This window comes from Sapajus apella, unplaced genomic scaffold, assembly GCF_009761245.1.
Source record: "Sapajus apella isolate SASKATOON/1434 unplaced genomic scaffold, GSC_monkey_1.0 scaffold99, whole genome shotgun sequence".
NCBI lineage: Eukaryota > Metazoa > Chordata > Mammalia > Primates > Cebidae > Sapajus > Sapajus apella.
In genome coordinates, this window is record NW_022437039.1 from 144506 (window position 1) to 164210 (window position 19705).

Here is a 19705-nt window from a genome sequence, read left to right on the forward strand (position 1 = left end):
CCTCTGCCTCCCAGGTTCAAGTGATTCTCCTGCCTCAGCCTCCTGAGTAGTGGGGATTGCAGGCACGGACCACCACAACTGACTAATTTTCATATTTTTAGTAGAGATGGGGTCTCACCAAGTTGGTCAGGCTGGTCTTGAACTCCTGACCTTGTGATCTGCCCACTTCAGCCTCCCAAAGTGCTGGGATTACAGGCGTGAGCCTACGCACCTGGCCATTTCTTAACCCTTCTGACCCTCAGTTTCCCCATGTAGAAAGTTGACTGGTGCCATGATTAAGGCAGGCTCTTCTACTGTGGACCCTCCCCTGCCAAATGTTTCCTGCAGACCCCAGGACTGTGGCCACCATGCATAAGCCCCGCTGCTCCCTACCTGATGTGCTGGGGGTGGCGGGGCTGGTCAGGCGTCGGCGCCGGTACGCCCTGAGCGGCAGCGTGTGGAAGAAGCGCACCCTGACGTGGAGGTAGGTCGCTGGGTCACCCGCACCCTGGGCAGGACGGCCGGGCCCCAGCTTTGAATGGTTGCCTGCACCCTCCACAGCCGCCCTTACACCTCGCTCCCTTCTCCCCAGGGTGCGTTCCTTCCCCCAGAGTTCCCAGCTGAGGCCGGAGACCGTACGGGTCCTCATGAACTATGCACTGATGGCCTGGGGCATGGAGACAGATCTCAAATTCCATGAGGTGGATTCCCCTCAGGGCCAGGAGCCTGACATCCTCGTTGACTTTGCCAGCGCCTTCCACCAGGACAGCTACCCCTTCGACGGAGTGGGGGGCACCCTAGCCCATGCCTTCTTCCCCGGGGAGCACCCCATCTCTGGGGACACTCACTTTGATGATGAGGAGACCTGGACTTTTGGGTCAAAAGGTAAAATCTCCTCTCTTATGAGAGATCCTCTTCTGGTCTGGTCTTAAGAATATGTTTTCTGTTGTGTGTTTTGTTTAAGAGACAGGGTCTCGCTCTGTTGCTCAGGCTGGAGCGCAGTGGTGCAATCATAGCTCACTGGAGCCTTGAACTTCTAGGCTCAAGCAATCCTCCCCCCTCAGTCTCCAGAGTAGCTGGGATCACTGGTGCACACCACCATAGCTGGCTATTTGTTTTACTTTTTGTAGAAACAGGGTCTCACTATGTTGCCCAGGCTGGAGTGCAGTGACATGATCAAGGCTCACTGCAGCCTTCACCTCCTGGGCTCAGGTGATCCTCCCTCCTTGGCCACCCACATAGCCAGGACCACAGATGTGCACCACCACAACTGGCTAGTTTTAAAATTTTTTGTACTGCTTCACTTGACTAGCCTTTAAAAAAAAAATTTTTTTTTTTTTTTTTTTTTTTTTTTGTGTAGTGTAGCACTATGTTGCCAGGCTGGTCTTGAACTCCTGGGCTCAAGTGCTCAAGTGATCCTCCCACCTCGGCCTTCCAAAGCACTGGGATTATAGGCATAAGCCAGCACTCCTGGCCAAGAATTATATTTATTGATGGGGGGCTCTATGAACTGGGGTCTCTGGAGAAACAGAACCAATAGGATATGTGTGTGTGTGTGTGTGTGTGTGTGTAAAGAGATTTATTTTAAGGAATTGGCTCACAGGGATTGTAGGAGCTAGCAAATCCAAAATTTGTTAGGCAGTTATAGTCTGGAGGCAAAATTTTTTGCTCTCCAGAAAACCTTAGTTTTGCTCTTAAGGCCTTGAACTAACTGACTGGCTGTGTCCCCACCTCACCCCCAGCCACACTATGGAGTGTGATCTGCTTTACTTAAAGTCAACTGATTATAGATGTTAATTGCATCTACAAAGCACACTCACCATAGCATCTATACTGGTGTTTCACCAACCAGCTGGGCACGACAGCCAGGCCAAATTGACACACACAATGAACCATCACAAAGGCCTGTCAGCTGAGGCTGGGGGTTACAGAGACAAAAACACAACTTTGCCCAGCACCTGAGTCAGAAGAGTGACTGGCAATGACAATACCACAGTGACGCAGCTGCACAGAATCCCAGCAGAGGAAGTCCTCAAGCCTGCAGGGGCTCAGAGATGTTGGTTCAAAGCTCTTGGGCAAGGGGAGACTTCCTGGAAGAGGTGACTTCATTGCCTCAATATATATACGAATATTGGCTGGGCGCAGTGGCTCACGCCTGTAATCCCAGCACCTTGGGAGGCTGAGGTGGGTAGATCACCTGAGGTCAGGAGTTCGAGACCAGCCTGACCAACATGGTGAAACCCAGTCTCTACTAAAAACACAAAAAATTACCCAGGTCTGGTGGTGGGTGCCTGTAATCCCAGCTACTCAGGAGGCTGAGGCAGGAGAATCACTTGGACCTGAGAGGCAGAGGTTGCAGTGGGCCAAGATTGCACCACTGCACTCCAGCCTGGGCAATAAGAGTAAAACTCCATCTCAAAAAATTATATATATATGTGTATGAATATCCACACATACACACTAAGCGCCTACTAGCACAAGACAAGACAGACAGGGTTCTGCTCTCCCAGGTACACAGGGTTGAGATACAATAGGGAAGCAGTGAGCCGGCTGAGTCAGGGGTATGAGGAGCCAATGCACAGGGAAATGCCCTAGGACATCCAAGGCCAGAAGGCAAACATGTGGCATCAGAAGGCAGCAGGTCCCAGATCACCAAGGGTCTAGAAAGCATGTGGAAGACTTGGGACAATGAGGGAGTCATTAAGGGGTTTTGCGTTCTAGATATATCACCAGCTTCAGTCGGGGGCCAGGGGTAGCATTGAGATCTGGCTGGATTCTGGAACGGGGCAATGAGGTTAAGGCCCTTGGAGGATGGCTGTTAATGCAGGTGGGAATGCAGGTGGGGAAGCGGGAGCGGGAGGAGCAGGCTGGCAGAAGTCCGGCACACGTGCTGGTCTGGATGTGAGTCTGCAGCATGCCCGGGCTGGCCATGCAGGTGGGCATGGGAAGTTGAGGATCCTGCCCTAGAGTTTGGACTCCTCTGTCTGAGGTCAGGCTCCCCAGAGGTGGAGCTCCAGAGGGAAATTCTTGTGCCAGCAGTTTCTCAGGGGCCATTTGCTGAGTGGAATGGGAAGCAGAAACAGCCTAGAAGCTGAATGAGGATGTGGTCTCAGCTGGAGATGAGCCTGATCCTCTGGGAGCTCTGCAGCAGGGACAGCAATTCAGGGGAGGTGGTCCTGCCTGAGGACCCCTGAATTGTAGCCTCATATTAAATGCATTGGCTGTGGGCTGCTGGAGAGCCTGAGTGACCAGGAAAGGGGGCAGCCGGGGAGGGGGCCTAGTCCCTGTCTAGGTTTGGGTGAGGCAAAGGCTGGGGAGGCTGTGTGCTGCAGCATTAAGATACAGGCTTCAGACTGGCCGCAGTGGTCCACACCTGTAATCCTAGCACTTTGGGAGGCCGAGGCGGGCTGATCACCTGAGGTCAGGAGTTCGAGACCAGCCTGACCAATATAGTGAAACCCTGTCTCTACTAAAAACATAATAATTAGCCGGGCATGGTGGTGCATGCCTGTAATCCCAGTTACTCAGGACGCTGAGGCAGGAGAATTGCTTGAACCCAGGAGGTGGAGGTTGCAGTGAGCCAAGATCCTGACACTGCACTCCAGCCTAGGCGACAGAGCAAGACTCTGTCTCAAAAAAAAAAAAAAAGAAAAAAGAAAAAAGAAAAAGATATGGGCTTCAGCTGGGCGTGGTGGCACATGGTTGTAGTGTCAGCTACTCAGGAGCCTAAGAGAGGAGGATTGCTTGAGCTGGGGAGGTTGAGGCAGCAACGAGCTGTGTTCCCACAACTGCACTCCAGCCTGGGTGATATAGTGAGACCCTATCACAAAAAAGAAAGAAAAAAAGAATGTGGGCTTCAAAGTTGAACTCAAGTAAGTCAGGGAACTTCCTCGTGTAATGAACAACTTCCTTAACCTCATTGTACTCAGTTTCCTCGCCTGAGAAATTTGATGAGAATGGTACCTGCTGGCGGAGTGGGCTTGCTGATGAAATAAGCGATTCACCCACGCCTCTCAGCACAGGACCTGGACCGGGCCACATTCTGTGCATTGCCGGCTGCTATTGGAGCTGGGCTAGCGGCCGCCTTGAAAGCCAGCAGTCCATGGGGGTTGGCGAGCTTCTGGGAAGAAAGGGTGGAACGTGAAGTTCAGGTGCAGAGCTACAGAGAACCCCACCACAAAGCGGTAGGTGGCAGGGGAGGAGGACTCAACAGAGATGGAGAAAGACTGAGCCCAAAGGTGATCAAGAACAAGAGTGAAGGAGGAAGTGGTCAGCCGAGACGGGGGCAGCAAACAAGCCCAGTAAGTTACATGGGCCTGTGTTTGGTCATCCAGGGACAAAGTGACTTTTTTAGTGCCTGTAAGCCCAGCGGGTTGGGAAGAATTTAGGCCACAGTGGGGTTAGGCGTGAGAGGAGCGGAGGAAGTGAAGATTGAGTTGAGACCACTGGCTGGAGAACTTGACTGGTAAGGGAGAGCAGAGTGCAGCACCGGTGTGGGGAGGGAATGGGTCCAATGAGCGTCTTAGGATGAGGGAGTCGTGAACACTCAACACTGGATGAGCTGATACAAAGAAAGGAATGAATGGATGGATGGACAGATGCATGCATACAGGCGGAGGTGGATGGGTAGACGGATGCATGTGCAGAGGCAGGGATGGATGGGTGGACGGATGCATGCGCAGAGGCAGGGATGGATGGATGGACGGATGCATGAGCAGAGGCAGGGATGGATGGGTGGGTCTGGATGGATAGAAGGGGGTAGGACGTTTTTATCCTGGAGGAGGTGATCAAGCCTAAGTCCTCACACCAGGCAGGGTGGGAGGCAGGAGGTGACCTTGGGGATATGCAGCTGTGTGCCCCAGTGCACCAGAAGTTACAGATGACATTGATGTCCTGTCCTGATGAAACAGGAAACACATTTGTCATTGGAGAGTTGGAAGCTGGGGCTGGGTAGAAGCTTGAGGGGCTGTGGGCCTGGCATGGAGCTGCCTGCTGGAGCCCGGGGCAAGGATGATAGGAGATGCCCCTGTGGACTGCCCTCTAGGAATCTCATGGGGCTGGGGCTGCACAGTTGTGCTTGTGTAATTTACCCAGATGCATGGCGTGACAAGGGTGCAGGAAGAGGTGCAGGGCCCGGAAGCCTAGTGTGGCCAAGGAGAGGCAAGGCAGGGAAGAAAGTGAAAGATGACTGATGTTGCCCTGATTGAGACACCAAACTTCCCCCAGTTTCTCAGAAAGAGGACTCAGAAGAACAAGAGAACGTACAGTGAACCTGGAAATTCATCAGTGCGAATGTGATTTCACCAAGACCATTGAAACCCCTGCTGAGAAGCAGGCCGGCAGAGCCAGGGTACCTGGCCACTACCTTGAAGTCTCTATACCTCAGTTTCCTCCTTTGTAAAATGGGCATAGGAGACAGGTTTGGTGAGAAGTGAATGAAAATGTGTTTGCTACCCTCAGGACTCACATTTCATGCTTAGACACTTAGCGAGTGGCTTTAGGGACCGAGAGAAATTTGCTTTTCAATTCACCAAGTCATTACCTATGAATCTGCCCGAACACTGCTGACCTTAGAGCTAGTTGTGAAACAGATCGGCATGGGGTCATCGGTGCCTCCCTGCGGTGTTGCCACACTGTGTCTCTGTCTTGGTCTCTTTCGGCCTCTCAGCAGTGGGAGCAGGAGCCAGCAGGCAGCTCACGGATCAATGAGCTGGGCTTGCAAAGCGTCTTGGTCCTGGCAGTCCTGGTGCCTGGGCTGAGTCCCGAGGGAAGAGGCTGCTGTGGTGGGAAGAGGCTGGGAGCGAGGCTGGGCGCTGGGGCCAGCAGGCTGCGGTCTGAGAGTGCCTGCTGCAGGAGCTCCATGTTTCCAAGGAGATGGAGGAAGACCTGAGTGGGGGTGGTAAAGGGTGGGGAGATGAGGGGCTGAAGCCGTGGGTAGGGAGATGGGGGAGGGGGAATGGAGGACTCAAGGGATGTGGGGAAGGAACGTGCCTGGAGGAGGGATGGGGGCAGGAATGGGGGCAGGTCTTGGGTTAAGGACAATGACCTACATCCCCAGCAGATGTGGGTGGCAAGGGGGAGAGGGGTGGGGGTCGCTGACCATAGACTGGAGCTGTGGGGAGGGGATGCTCCCAGGGGTGGCACTGCCTGCAGAGAATGGCCCACACCTTGCAGGTTCCTGCCCCAGCCCCACCGCCCCCTCGAGTTTCTTTTCTTTCTTTTTTTTTTTGAGATGGGTTCTTATTCTGTCGTCCAGGCTGGACTGCAGTGGCACAGTCATGGCTCACCCTCCTGGGCTCAAGCAATCCTCCTGCCTCCCTGCCTCAGCCTGGGACCTGAGTAGCTGGGGCCATGGGCGTATGCCACCACTCCCGGCTAATCTTTTGATTTTTTTTTTTTTTGTAGAGACAGTGGTCTCCTTATGTTGCCCAGGCTGGTCTTGAACTCCTGGGCTCAAGCAATCCTCCCACCTGGGCCTCCGAAAGTGGTGGGAAATCAGGCGGGAGCCACCACACCCAGCTGTTCCCTGTCAAGTTTCTCTGCACAAAGTGTTCCCTTTTCAGGGGAGGGGCCCATCTGTTTGTGTAAGATCGCCCCTTCCTCTGTGCGTTCTCTGGGTCTCTTCAGCCTGTGGTCCAGTGTCCAGCACCGCCATGCTGATTGGGTGACTGGAGACAGGAATGATGGAAGGTTGGGGAGGGCCTGGGCAGGGGAATCTGGGGCCATCTCTGAAGGGTGTCCTGCTGTTCCTGTTGGCCAGCAGCTGCACTCAGGGCCTTCCTGTGCCCGCCCTTCCCAGTGCAGGAGTGGCCTCAGCTCCTGCCCACTTTCCCCTACAGATGGTGAGGGGACCGACCTGTTTGCAGTGGCTGTGCATGAGTTCGGCCATGCTCTGGGCCTGGGCCACTCCTCGGCCCCCAACTCCATCATGAGGCCCTTCTACCAGGGCCCAGTGGGTGACCCAGACAAGTACCGCCTGTCTCAGGATGACCGTGATGGCCTGCAGCAGCTCTATGGTAGGGGGAGGGGGCGTGCCCCAAACCATCATGTGCCCTGCCCAGTGTCCTCTGCAGCAGGGCCAGGGGAACCACACTTGCCTCTTTCCCCACAGGGAAGGCACCCCAAACCCCACATGACAAGCCCACAAGGAAACCCCTGGTTCCTCCCCAGCCCCCGGCCGTGCCCCCAGACAGGTGAGTCCCCCACCACCTGTGACCTTGGGTGACCTGCTGCCCAGCCTCAGTGCCCTCAGATGGGGATGGTGGGGTCCCTGCCTTGGAGGAAACAAGCCCCCAGTGTCTGCTCACCTCTCCTTTCCTCCCCAGCCCATCCTCCCCGATCCCTGATCGATGTGAGGGCAATTTTGACGCCATCGCCAACATCCGAGGGGAAACTTTCTTCTTCAAAGGTGAGTCATTTCTCGTGTCCCCTGACCTCACATATGTTGACTTCCTACTCGCTTCAAGTGACCCACTGGGGCTGTGGGCTTACCCTGGAAGTGAAACTTTTTTTTATTCTCCTTCTTTGGGACAGAGTCTTGCTTTGTTGCCTGGGCTGAAGTGCAGTGGTGCGATCATGGCTCACTGCAGCCTCAAAATACTGGGCTCAAGCAATCCTGCCACCTCAGCCTCCCTAGTAGCTGGGACCACAGGCACAGGCCACCACGCCTCGCTAGTAATTTATTTTTTATTTTGTAGACATGCAGGCTCTCACTATGTTGCCCAGGCTGGTCTCAAGCTCCTGGCTCAAGTGATTCTCCCATCAGCCTCCCAATGTGCTAGGATTACAGGTTTGAGCCACTAGGACCGACCAGTGCAGCTTTTAGTGCTAAAAAGGGAAAAGCCCCAGGCAGGCCAGGAGGCGCTGGTCACCCTAGATCCACTGCATCCTTGATTTCCAGATGGGAGCCCTCCCACCCAGCCGCACACCCTGGGGGAGGAGACCTCCTGCTATTTCATGCCTTTCTGCCGACTCTTTCGTCCCCTGCAGGCCCCTGGTTCTGGCGTCTCCAGCCCTCGGGACAGCTGGTGTCCCCGCGACCCGCGCGGCTGCACCGCTTTTGGGAGGGTCTGCCCGCCCAGGTGAGAGTAGTGCAGGCCGCCTATGCCCGGCACCGAGACGGCCGGATCCTCCTCTTTAGCGGTGAGTGGGGCCGGCGGCGGGGCTCGCTGGGGCCGGTGCGGGGAGCCCACCCTGACCTCCCGGCCTCCGCTCTGCAGGTCCCCAGTTCTGGGTGTTCCAGGACCGGCAGCTGGAGGGCGAGGCGCGGCCGCTAACTGAGCTGGGGCTGCCCTGGGGGGAGGAGGTGGACGCCGTGTTCTCGTGGCCGCAGAATGGGAAGACCTACCTGGTCCGTGGCCGGCAGTACTGGCGCTACGACGAGGCGGCGGCGCGCCCGGACCCCGGCTACCCTCGTGACCTAAGCCTCTGGGAGGGTGCGCCCCCTTCCCCCGACGATGTCACCGTCAGCAACACAGGTGGGGAGCGCAGGCACCTGCGGGTTACTGGGCCTGGGGGTGGGGAGAGGGGTGCGGGGAATGGGGACGTGGAGGCCACCCTGGGGGAATGGGGGTCTTTGGGCAGCAGGGAGGGGCGGGGCGGGGCGGGCCCGGGACTCAAGCTCTGCTCCCCCAGGTGACACCTATTTCGTCAAGGGCGCCCACTACTGGCGCTTCCCCAAGGGCAGCATCAAGTCCGAGCCGAATGCCCCCCAGCCCATGGGGCCCGAGTGGCTGGGCTGCCCCGCCCCCAGCGCTGGACCCCGCGCCCCCAGGCCCCCCAAAGCGACCCCGGAGTCCAGAGGCTGCGATTGTCAGTGCGAGCTCAACCAGGCCTCAGGACGGCGGCCCGCGCCCCTCCCGCTGCTCCTCCTGCCCCTGCTGGTGGGAGGTGTCGCCTCCCGCTGATGGGCCCATCCCGACAGAACAGCGCCCTCCACGGCCGAGTCAGCCGCCGCTGGACCGGGTCGGGATTGCGAGGCGCTGCGGAGGCCTCTTGTCTGTTCCCAGGGACTGGGGCTTGCGCGCGGACTAAGCGAGGCGGATCTCCCGCGTTGCGGCGCCGGCGGGGACTGGTCGCTCCTAGCGCTGGTCGCCCTTGGCGCTGGGCTCAGCCTCCGAGGGGTCCGGCGCTCTCGGCGCCACCTCCGGAGCCCGCGCCAGGGGGCGCCCGCGCGCAGAGACCAAGCGTCGGTCACCGCCCCCGTCCTTCCTCCCCGAAGCCGCCAGGGGGCGGTCGGACCCTCCCCAGCCCGGAAGGGGCGGCGAGGAGGGCGGGCCCGCGGCGGCACCCGAAGGCAGCAGCTGTTCCCCACCGCGCGCTGCCTTCGCAGGACCGTCCTTTTCCGTGAAGAGCCAGCTTTTCTCCGAGCGCCGGGACTCTCCGCAGCCCCGCCCCGCCTGACCACTGTGCCTGGCGTTCCTGGATCGTTAGGGCACCGGCCTGACTGCGAAGCTGGTCTCTCTCCCACCAGCTCCTCTCCCACCCGCAGTTTCTCACCCCGTTTTGCTCCCATGACGCCCCCCTATAGTCACTGCCACATTGGTGGGGACCCGGGACTCAGATCCAGACCCAGCCCAGAGACCACCCATGAGGATCTATGCTCCATATCTGGGGTGGTGGCATCAGTGGCTGGAGGGACCCCATTAACCTGGTTTCCATCCTCCCCAGGCCACTCAGCCTGGGCACCTTCCTGGTCCCAGAACTGCCTCCCATTTAATTGGGCACCCTTCTATCCCCAAGAAGCCCTTCCCTGCTTGCACCCTGAAGAACACGGCATGGATCCCATCAACTCAACGCTGGTGGAAAGACGAGGACGAACCCTGGCTCAGGCACAGTCAATGCCTCCTCAGCACTCCTGGGTGGCCCTAGTTCTAGAGTGAGGGGTGGGTGGAACCTGGGGCCACCTTGTTCACCCTGTCCTCACTCCCCACAGATTGTGGATCTAAATGATTGCTTCTAGAACTATTCTTCTAGATTATTCCACATCAGAATTACTGGGAAATTTAAATTTGCAGATCCCACACCTTACCCTGAATCCTCACTTAGGGTGGGGTCAGGAAATGCATTTTCACTAGTTGGGGGCATTGTGGGGGCCAGCCGCTGGCTGTCTCGTGGCATTTCTGTGGCTCTGTGGTGTTCCCCCACCCCAGGACCAATCTCTTCATATCTTCTCTGCAGAGCCACACTGACGGCCTGACCTCCATGGGTAGAGTCACTTAGGGGCCACTTCCTAGGTTGCCATCTAGCCTCAGTGGCCCCACAGTGCTTCCTGGAGCCAAGGCTGTGGGCAGCCACCGGGAAGGGTTGCCCCTTCCCTTGAGGATGGCAGGCAGGAGGCTTTGGTCAGTTACCTGGGAATTCTAGGCTGCTAGGAAACGATTTTGGGCCTCTGTCAGTTTCTTTTCCATGTATGAGGAGGCAGAAACTTGTATTTTAGAAGCTTATTCATCCCACTCAGGACAATAAAAATGAATAGACAGGCCAGGCGCAGTGGCTCACGCCTGTAATCCCAGCACTTTGGGAGGCCAAGGCGGGTAGATCATGAGGTCAACAGATGGAGACCATCCAGGCCAGTATGATGAAACCCCATCTCTACTAAAAATACAAAAATTAGCTGGACGTGGTAGCACTGGCCTGTAGTCTCAGATATTTGGAAGGCTGAGGCAAGAGAATTGCCTGAACCCAGGAGGCGGAGGTTGCAGTGAGCCGAGATTTGGCCACTGCACACCAGCCTGGTGACAGAACGAGACTCTGTCTAAAAAAAAAAAAAAAAAAAGAATAGACAGAAATTCTTCTTCTGAGCATTGATGGACTTGGGGAGAAGTGTGGTGGTGGGAACTGGACCGACCTGAATCTCCTTGCTTTGCAGAAGAAGGAACCCAGGGTTGATGGAGAATCTAAAAATAAAGAGTTGGGGAGGGTTCGGTGGCTCATGCCTGTAATCCCAGCACTGTGAGGGGCCGAGGCAGGCAGATCGTTTGGGGTCAGGAGTTTGAGACCAGCCTGGCCAACATGGTGAAATCCTGTCTGCACTAAAAATATATTTTAAAAAAATTAGCCCAGCATGGTGGAACAAGTCTGTAATCCCAGCTACTCAGGAGGCTGAGGCAGGAGAGTCACTTGAACCTGAGGGAGGTTGCTGTGAGCCGAGATTGCACCACGGCACTCCAGCCTGGGTAACAGAGCAAGACTCCCTCTCAAAAAAAAAAAAAAACAAAAACTAAAAAAAAAAGATAAATAAATAAGAAAAAGAAGAAAGAAGAGTGGGAGGAGGAAGCAGAGAGGAACTCAAAAGTTGGTTATGAGGCACCTAGCGGAGGGATGGCCACTGTGGAAGAGACTGCCTCGTGACTCCATGCAGAGTTTGACAACCTTTAAAGCTTTATGTCTGCTACACAAAAATGTCATGTGAAAGTGATTACTTTTATTTTTTAAATGGTGTCATTTGAAAATGGTATGTTCTCACCGGGTGCGGTGGCTCACGCCTGTAATCCCAGCATTTGGGAGGCATAGGTAGGTGGATCAAAGGAGGTCAGGAGTTGAAGGCCAGCCTGGCCAACATGTTGAAGCCCTGTGTCTACTAAAGATACAAAAATTAGCCAGGTGTGGTGGCATGTGCTTGTAATTGCACCTACTCCGGAGGCTGAGGCAGGAGAATTGATTAAACCTGGGAGGCAGAGGTTGCGGTGAGCCAAGATCATGTCACTGCACTCCAGCTTGGGCAACAGAGTGAGGCTTAGACTCAAAACAAATAAATAAAATAAAAAATAAGCCAGCCATGGTGGCTCATGCCTATAATCTCAGCTTTTGGGAGGCCGAGGCGGATCACAAGGCCAAGAAATCAAGACCATCCTGGCCAACGGAGGGAAACCCAGTCTCTTTTTTTTTTTTTGGTAAAAATATAAAAATCACCTGGACATGGTGGCAGGTGCCTGTAATCCCAGCTACTCAGGAGGCTAAGGCAGGAGAATTGCTTGAACTCAGGAGGCAGGGATTCCAGTGAGCAGAGATCGTGCCACTGCACATCAGCCTGGGCCACAGAGCAAGACTCCACCTCAGAAAAAAAGGAAAGGAAAACAATAAAGAAAGTAGATGAGTGGTTGTCCATGGAAGTGAGGATTGGTGGTGATGTCGCAGAGGCAGGATTCCTCTCAGGTGATGAACATGTTCTAAAGTGGGTGGTGGCGATACTCACACAGTTCTCTGCTTTGAATTGCATCGCCTGTGAATTACGTCACCATAAAGCTATAAAAACGGGGAACAGTCTGGATGGATGACAAGATGCCTTTGGATGGTGGCCTTTGTGAGAGTCGCGGAGGGGCTAGGGTTGCCGGGCGAGAGACAGTCTCTTGGAGCTGAAGCCTAGAGCAAGGCTTTAGCTGGTGCAGGAGTGGCTTCCTTCTCTCTCCCACTCCACAATTCAGAGATGGCTCAGGGAAAGATCTGGACTTCCTAACTGTGGAGAGGGGGCTGCACGCAGTGGAATGGACTCCTAAGTGGCAGGCAGGTGACAACCAGTGTCTAGTCCACCCAAGTGAAGATTTCACCAGGAAAGCGTGGTTTCTAGGTTCTGTCTCTCCGGGTCCCCTTTGAGAATATAATGGGACACATTGTGTCCATGCTGGGCTAATTTTTTTTTTTTTTTTCTATTTTTAGTGCAGACAGAGTTTCACCATGTTGCCCAGGCTGGTCTCAAACTCCTAACCTTGTGATCTGTCCGCTTCGGCCTCCCAAAGTGCTGGATTTCATGTGCGAGCCACCATGCCTGGCAGACCCCTGCCCTGTCTTGATGTCGGTGTGGGCAGGGTGTGCCCAGCCCCTGAGCTGGGGGTGCACAGCTAGGAGCTGCCCCCAGCCTCCCCCAGCACACAGTGGCAGAGCCCTGCGTTCAACTCAAGCCACAATGGGGGCCCTGGCCTCGTGACCAAGCAGACACAGCCATCGTGTCACAGCCATGGAGGGGAATGCAGAGAAGGGGAGTCTGGGAAAAGTCCCTCCTGTCCATGGTGCTGTGGCCAAGAAACCAACACCTGTGGGCTTCCATCTCCCAGACTCAGGTAAAGGCTGAGAGGCCTGGGTGTGGCCAGGGCCTGGGGCTGACACCCCCACCTGCAGACCCTGAATGGTGCCCCCATTCCACAGAAGCTCACTCCTCTACTTGAAAAAGAAAGAGATGCATTATGGCGCAGAGGCAACAGACCGCCTGTCCAGGAAGTTGAGGATCCCGAAACCCAGGAGCCCGAGGAGCCCAAGGAGGGCTTCCAGGCCATGCTGCAGCAGCTGCAGACGTGGTGCCAGATGGTTCTGGCCTGGGTGAAGAAGGTGGCGGACGTGGTCCATGAAGTACAGACCTTCTGGAAAGAGTTTGAGAGTTTCTACTGCTCTCTGGCAGAGCTCTTCATGTCCTTTTTACAGCCCTTAAGGAGCCTCACGATGGGGAAGGGGGAGCTGACCCCCTAGAAGTGCTCTGAACCCCAGGGAAGCTACTGACACCACCTTTGCCCTCCCTGTCACCATGTCCCCATCCTGATCTCTCCCTCCACTCTCCTGTGCCCCACCCCCCTCCTGGCGTTCCTGCTGCAGCTCTGACCTGGCACTGTCACGACGGCATCTTAATAAAACTTGCTTATACTTACCTGGCAGAGGAGATACCGTGATCACAAAGGTGGTTTTCCCAGGGAAAGGCTTATCCGTTTCTGTATTAGTCCATTTTTCACATCACTATAAAGAATGCCTGAGACGGGGTAATTTATGAAGAAGGTTAATTGACTCACAGTTCCACAGGGCTGGGGAGGCCTGAGGAAACTTACAATCATGGGGGAAGGTGAAAGCCAATCAAGGCACGTTCTATATGGCAGCAGGAGAAGTCGGCAGGGGGAACTGCCAAACACTGTTTTTTGTTTTTTTTTTGAGACGGAGTTTTGCTCCTGTCACCCAGGCTAGAGTGCACTGCCCTTTTGACCATGCTCCTGTGATCACAGCCACCTAATACCACAAAACGCATGGCAAATTTTGTATTTTTAGTAGAGCCGGGGTTTCTCCATGTTGGTCAGGCTGGTCTTGAACTCCTGACCTCAGGTGATCCACCCGCCTCAGCCTCTCAAACTGCTGGGATTACAGTTGTGAGCCACCGCACCCAGTCCACTGACAAACATTTTTAAAACATTAGATCTTGTGAGAACTCACTCCCTTACACAATACTGCTGCATTGCCAGGACCCCGTGAAAGCTCCGCCTGTCTGGGAACAGGTGCTCTTCTTTGGCCTTCCCCACGGCTCTTGCCGCTGGAAAGTATCCCAGAGTTGCTCATTCATTTGTAAAATGGTTATATGAAGGCCACGCTTTATTTATGAGGGACTGGGATACTAGATGATGTTAGAAGTGTCTGTGATTTATTAGGTTCTATTACATTCTTTTTTTTTTTTTTTTTCTTTTTTTTGAGACAGAGTCTCACTCTGTCGCCCAGCTAGAGTGTACTGGTATGATCTCAGCTCAGTATAATCTCCACCTCCCAGGGTTTAAGCGATTCTCCTGCCTCAGCCTGCTGAGTAGCTGAGATTACAGGCATGCACCACCATGTCCGGCTGGCTTTTGCACTTTTAGTAGAGATGGGGCTTCACCATGTTGGTCAGGCTGGTTTCACGCTCCTGACCTCAGGTAATTCACCCCTCTCAGGCTCCCAAAGTGCTGGGATTACAGGAGTGAGCCACTGTGCCCAGCCACCAAACACTTTTTTTTTTTTTTTTTTTTTTTTTTTTTTGTGATGGAGTTTCACTCTTGCTGCCCAGGCTGGAGTGCAATGGTGAAATCTCGGCTCACTGCGACATCCACCTCCCAGATTCAAGTGATTCTCCTGCCTCAGGCTCCTGAGTAGCTGGGATTACAGGCATGTGCCACCACGCTTGGCAAATTTTGTATTTTTAGTAGAGATGGGGTTTCTCCTTGTTGGTCAGGCTGGTCTCGAACTCCTGACCTCAGGTGATCCACCTGCCTCAGCCTCTCAAACTGCTGGGATTACAGTTGTCAGCCACCGCACCCAGTCCATCGCCAAACACTTTGAAAACATTAGATCTTGTGAGAACTCACTCACTTACACCAGAACCACTTGGGGGAACCACCCCCATGATCCAGTCACCTCCCACCGGGCCCCTCTCTTGACATGAGGGGATTACAATTTGAGATGATTTGGGTGAGGACACAGAGCCACACCATCTCATTCTGCCCCGGACCCTCCCAAATCTCACGTCTTTCTCACATGCCAAAACACAATCATGCCTTCCCAACAATCCCCCAAAGTCTAAACTCATTCCAGCATTAACCCAAAAGTCCAAATAAAAAGCCTCACCTGTGACAAGGCAAGTCCTTCCTGCCTATGAGCCTGTATATTCAAAAGCAAGTTAGCTACCTCCAAGATACAGTGGGGGTACAGGCATTGGGTAAATGTTCCCATTCCAAATAGGGGAAATTGGCCAAAAAAGGACTATAGGCCCCAGGCAATCCCAAATCTAGCCAGGCACTCCTTACAGCTTAAAACTCCCAAATGATCTCTTTGACTCCATGCTGCACATCCAGGGCACGCTGGTGAAGGGGTGGTTCCCAGGGCCTTGGGCAGCTCTACCCCTGTGGCTCTGCAGGGTCCACTCCCCACAGCTGATTTCAGGGGCTGGTGTGGAATGCCTGTGGCTTTTCCAGACACACGGTACAAGCTGTTGGTGGATCTACCATTCTAGGGTCTGGAGGACAGTGGTCCTCTTCTCACAGCTCCAGTAGGCAGTGCCCCAGTGGGGACTCCGCGTGGGGGCTCCAACCCTGCATTTCCCCTCTGCATTGCCCTAGTAGCTGTTCTCCATGAGAGCCCTGCCCTGCAGCCGGCTTCTACCTGGTCGTGCAGGCATTTCCCTACATCACTGAAATCTAGGCAGAGGTCCCCAAAGCTCAGCTTTTGTCTTCTGCACACCTGCAGGCCCAGCACCACGTGTAGGCTGCCAAGGCTTGGGACATGCACCTTCTGAAGGTACGGCCTGAGCTGTACCTTGGCCCTCTTTAGCCACAGCTGGAGCTGGGATGGCTGGGACACAGGCCGCCATGTCCCAAGGCTGCACAGAGCAGCGGGGTCCTGCGCCTAACTTGAATTTCTCTCCAGAAAATGGGTTTTTCTTTTCTACCATACCGTCAGGCTGCAAACTTTCCAATCTTTTCCAGTCTGCTTCCCTTTTAAGTGTAAGTTCTACTTCTAAAGCAGCTCTTTGTGAGTGCATAGAGCCAGGCAGTTTCAGGAGAAGACAGATCACGTGTTGAATGCTTTGCTGCTTAGAAATTTCTACTGCTGGTGGGGAGCGGTGGCTCACGCCTGTCATCACAGCACTTTGGGAGGCCGAGGTGGGTGGATCACGAGGTCAGGAGATAGAGACGAAACCATCTTGGCCAACATGGTGAAACCCTGTCTCTACTAAAAATACAAAAACTAGGCCAGGTGCAGTGGCTCACCTGTAATTCCAACATTTTGGGAGGTCGAGGTGGGTGGATCACCTGAGGTCAGGAGTTCAAGACCAGCCTCAGCAACATGGAGAAACCGTCTCTACTAACAATATAAAATTACCCAGGCAAGGTGGTCCACGCCTGTAATCTTAGCTACTTGGGAGGCTGAGGCAGGAGAATCGCTTGAACCCAAGAGGCAGAGGTTGTTGTGAGCCAAGATCTTGCCATTGCGCTCTAGCCTGGGCAACAAGAGCAAAACTTCATCTCAAAGCAAAAAAACAAAACAAAATAAAAATTAGCTAGGTGTAGTGGCACATACCTCTAATCCCAGCTACTCGGGAGGCTGAAGCAGGAGAATCACTTGAACCAGGGACTGCGATGTTGCAGTGAGCCGAGATCATTCCAATGCACTCCAGCCCACCCCTGCCCTACAAAAAAGAAATTTCTGCTACAAGACAAGCTAAATTATCTCTTTCAAGTTCAAAGCACCACACGGCAGGGGCAAAATGCTACCAGTCTCCTTGGTAAAGCACAGCAAGGGTCTCCGTTACTCCAATTCCTAGCAAGTTTCTTATCTCCATCTGATATCCCCTCAGCCTGGACTTAATTCTCCGTATCACCATCAGCATTTTGCTCAAAGTCATTCAAGAAGTTTCTATGAAGTTCCAAACTTTCCCACATCTTCCTGTCTTCTTCTGAGCCCTCCAAACTGCTCCAACCTCTTCCTGTCACCCAGCTCCAAAGTTGCTTCCGCATTTTCAGGTTATTTTATAGCAGTAGCCACGCCTGTTATGAATTTTCTCTATTGGTACATTTTCACACTGCTACAAAGAATACCTGAGACTGGGTAATTTATAAGGAAAAAAGGATTAATTGACTCACAGTACCACAAAACTGGGGAGGCCTCAGGCAACTTACAATCATGGTTGAAGGCGAAGGGAAAGCAAGGCATGTCTTACATGGTGGCAGAAGAGAGACAGAGAGAGGGAGAGAGAAAGCAGGGAACTGCCAAACATTTTTAAAATATCCGATCTCATTAGAACTCACTCAGTTTCACCAGAACAGCATGGGGAACCCGCCCCCATGATCCAATCACCTCCTCCCATGTCCCTCCCTTGACATGTGGGGATTACAGTTCCAGATGATATTTGGGTGGGACATGATGCCAAACCATCTCCATTGCACTCCGGATGTGCTGACCCCTGTGACTTCCACAAGTGTGGGACGCTTGATCGCATCATCTGTGGTAGTGGGCACTGCATTCATACTTTCCCCTGAAAGCAATACAATAAAATAACAGTTGCTCAAATGGAATCAGGTGCCTGCTTGCAGGCTTCTCTGACAGGCGGGCACAGGGAGGCAGGGGGCCCAGTAGTGACAGCAGAGAATGTGGATCCGATGGACATACTGGGGTTACAGATGTGGAAGAGCAAGGCCAGGCCCCCGTCTTTTTTTTCTTTTCTTGTTTTTGAGACAGAGTTTTGCTCTTGTTGCCCAGGCTGGAGTGCAATGGCACAATCTTGGCTCACCACAACCTCCGCCTCCCGGGTTCAAGCAATGCTCCTGCCTCAGCCTCCAGGGGAGCTGGGATTACAGGTATGTGCCACCATACCCAGCTAATTTTTTGTGTTTTTAATAGAGAAGGGGTTTCTTATGTTGGTCAGGCTGGTCTCAAACTCCTGCCCTCAGGTGATCCGCCCACCATGGCCTTTCAAAATGCTGGAATTATAAGCATGAGCCATCACATCCAGCAGCCCCTGACTTTCTTATGGATAACAGTGCATGGGTCTCCGTGCCCTGGTGGGTTGGTTGAGGACTAGAGGATTTTAGCCTGATGCATCCTTGATCACAGAGCTGGAAGCACAGAAGCGGCTCCCTGACCACCACCCCTGGGCCTGTGGCGCAAGGGACTTTGGGGCCCCATTTTTCTTGTCATGGCTCCCTCTTCTGCCCTCATCCCTTTGGCAGGGCTGGGGCCACAAAATCTCCTTGGTTTTCTCCCAAGATCAGAGGCCCCAGGGGCTGGGGCAGAAGGAGACTCAGGAGCCCCCCACTGGACCCTGGTTTCAGGGTAGAGGCAAGAAGGCAGGGGTCAGATCTCTGGGCCTGAGGCCTCACCACACTGCAGTTAGTTGCAGAGCCTGGAGCAGCCAGAAGAAACGCCTGGGAGGGCACCTCTCACCATTTCGGAGGCCATGGTCTCCTGGTCCTGCAGAGGCTCCTCCACTTCCTGCCTCTGCTGACTCAGAGACCAGCCTCTCCCGCTCAGGGGAGGCTTGGCAACCACCAGCAGCTGCTAAGATAAAGATGGGACTGGGGGCCCTGGCCTGGCTCGTCCCATCCCATCCTGGGGTTCCATGACTCTGGTCTTCGGTCTGAGCAGGAAGGAGGAGGGGGAAACGGGCCATGGCCTGGGGAGGAGCAAACACCTGCAGGGGAGGCTCCCTGAGCAGCTGTCACAGGGCTCAGCCCACTGTCTGGGAGGGGCGCTGGCTGTTTGAGGATGTGAAGGGCTTGGGGACCAGTAACATTCCTGGGGGTCAGTATGCCCCTCCCTGGTCTGGCCCTTTCCACACTGCTATAGAGAATACTTGAGACTGGGTAATTTATAAAGAAAAAAGGTTACAGTCTTGAGTTTTGGAACAAGCACTCCTTGGGACCAGCCTAGAGCCCAGCAGGGGAGACAGCTGGACAGTGACCCTGACATTCACCTGAAGTGATCCTGGTCACCCTGAGGGCCCTGCTTGCTTCCAGCCCCTGTCCCAGCAGCTCCTGCAGGGCTAGGGGAGGTGACCAGGAAGAAGGGTGTCCCCAGCCTTCCTGAGGAAAGAGGCAGCTGGATCCCGAGTTCCTCTCTGCAAAGCCTCAAAGGGCCCTGCAGGCTTTTGTCCTTCACATCCTGCAGATCACTCTGACGCCCCGTTACCCTGGAAGGACTATCTCTGGCCGGAGCCCCCAGCTGTGAGGGGCCACCCACAGCCAGGGCCCGGTCCTGACTCATCTTACCCTGGGCCACATGTGGGATCTCCCCTCTACCACCGTTCAAGTTCTTTCTCCCATTTCCCTGACCTCTCCAGTGACCCCGTGTCCCCAACGACTCACCGCTCTCATGTCCCCCATGGCTTCCTCTTACCTAGAAATCCCTCCTGCTGTGCTGTGGTCCCCAGGGGCTCTGGCAGCCCCACTGTCTCCACCTCCTTGCGGGCGTCCCCGGCCTTGCCTTTCTCAAGTCATTTCCACGCAGTAGC

At 54.5% G+C, this 19705-nt stretch overlaps 1 protein-coding gene and 1 pseudogene across 4 annotated transcripts in view; both read left to right on the forward strand.

Annotated features, from left to right (window-relative positions):
* MMP25 (matrix metallopeptidase 25) overlaps positions 1 to 10459 on the forward strand; it is a 16877-nt gene extending 6418 nt beyond the window's left edge. For 2 of the 4 annotated variants that reach the window (XM_032257891.1, XM_032257890.1), the window contains exons 2-9: positions 15 to 463; positions 572 to 864; positions 6819 to 6995; positions 7091 to 7172; positions 7305 to 7387; positions 7969 to 8121; positions 8199 to 8456; positions 8614 to 9930. In XM_032257891.1, coding sequence (XP_032113782.1) covers positions 315 to 463; positions 572 to 864; positions 6819 to 6995; positions 7091 to 7172; positions 7305 to 7387; positions 7969 to 8121; positions 8199 to 8456; positions 8614 to 8885 — 1467 coding nt within the window. In that variant the 5' untranslated portion in view covers positions 15 to 314 and the 3' untranslated portion in view covers positions 8886 to 9930. Of the gene's footprint in view, positions 1 to 14; positions 464 to 571; positions 865 to 6818; positions 6996 to 7090; positions 7173 to 7304; positions 7388 to 7968; positions 8122 to 8198; positions 8457 to 8613 lie in introns of all 4 variants that reach the window. The other 2 variants (XM_032257888.1, XM_032257889.1) reach the window with 2 other exon arrangements.
* A 3149-nt stretch (positions 10460 to 13608) lies between these two features.
* LOC116536338 lies at positions 13609 to 13752 on the forward strand (annotated as a pseudogene).
* Positions 13753 to 19705: the final 5953 nt, after the last annotated feature.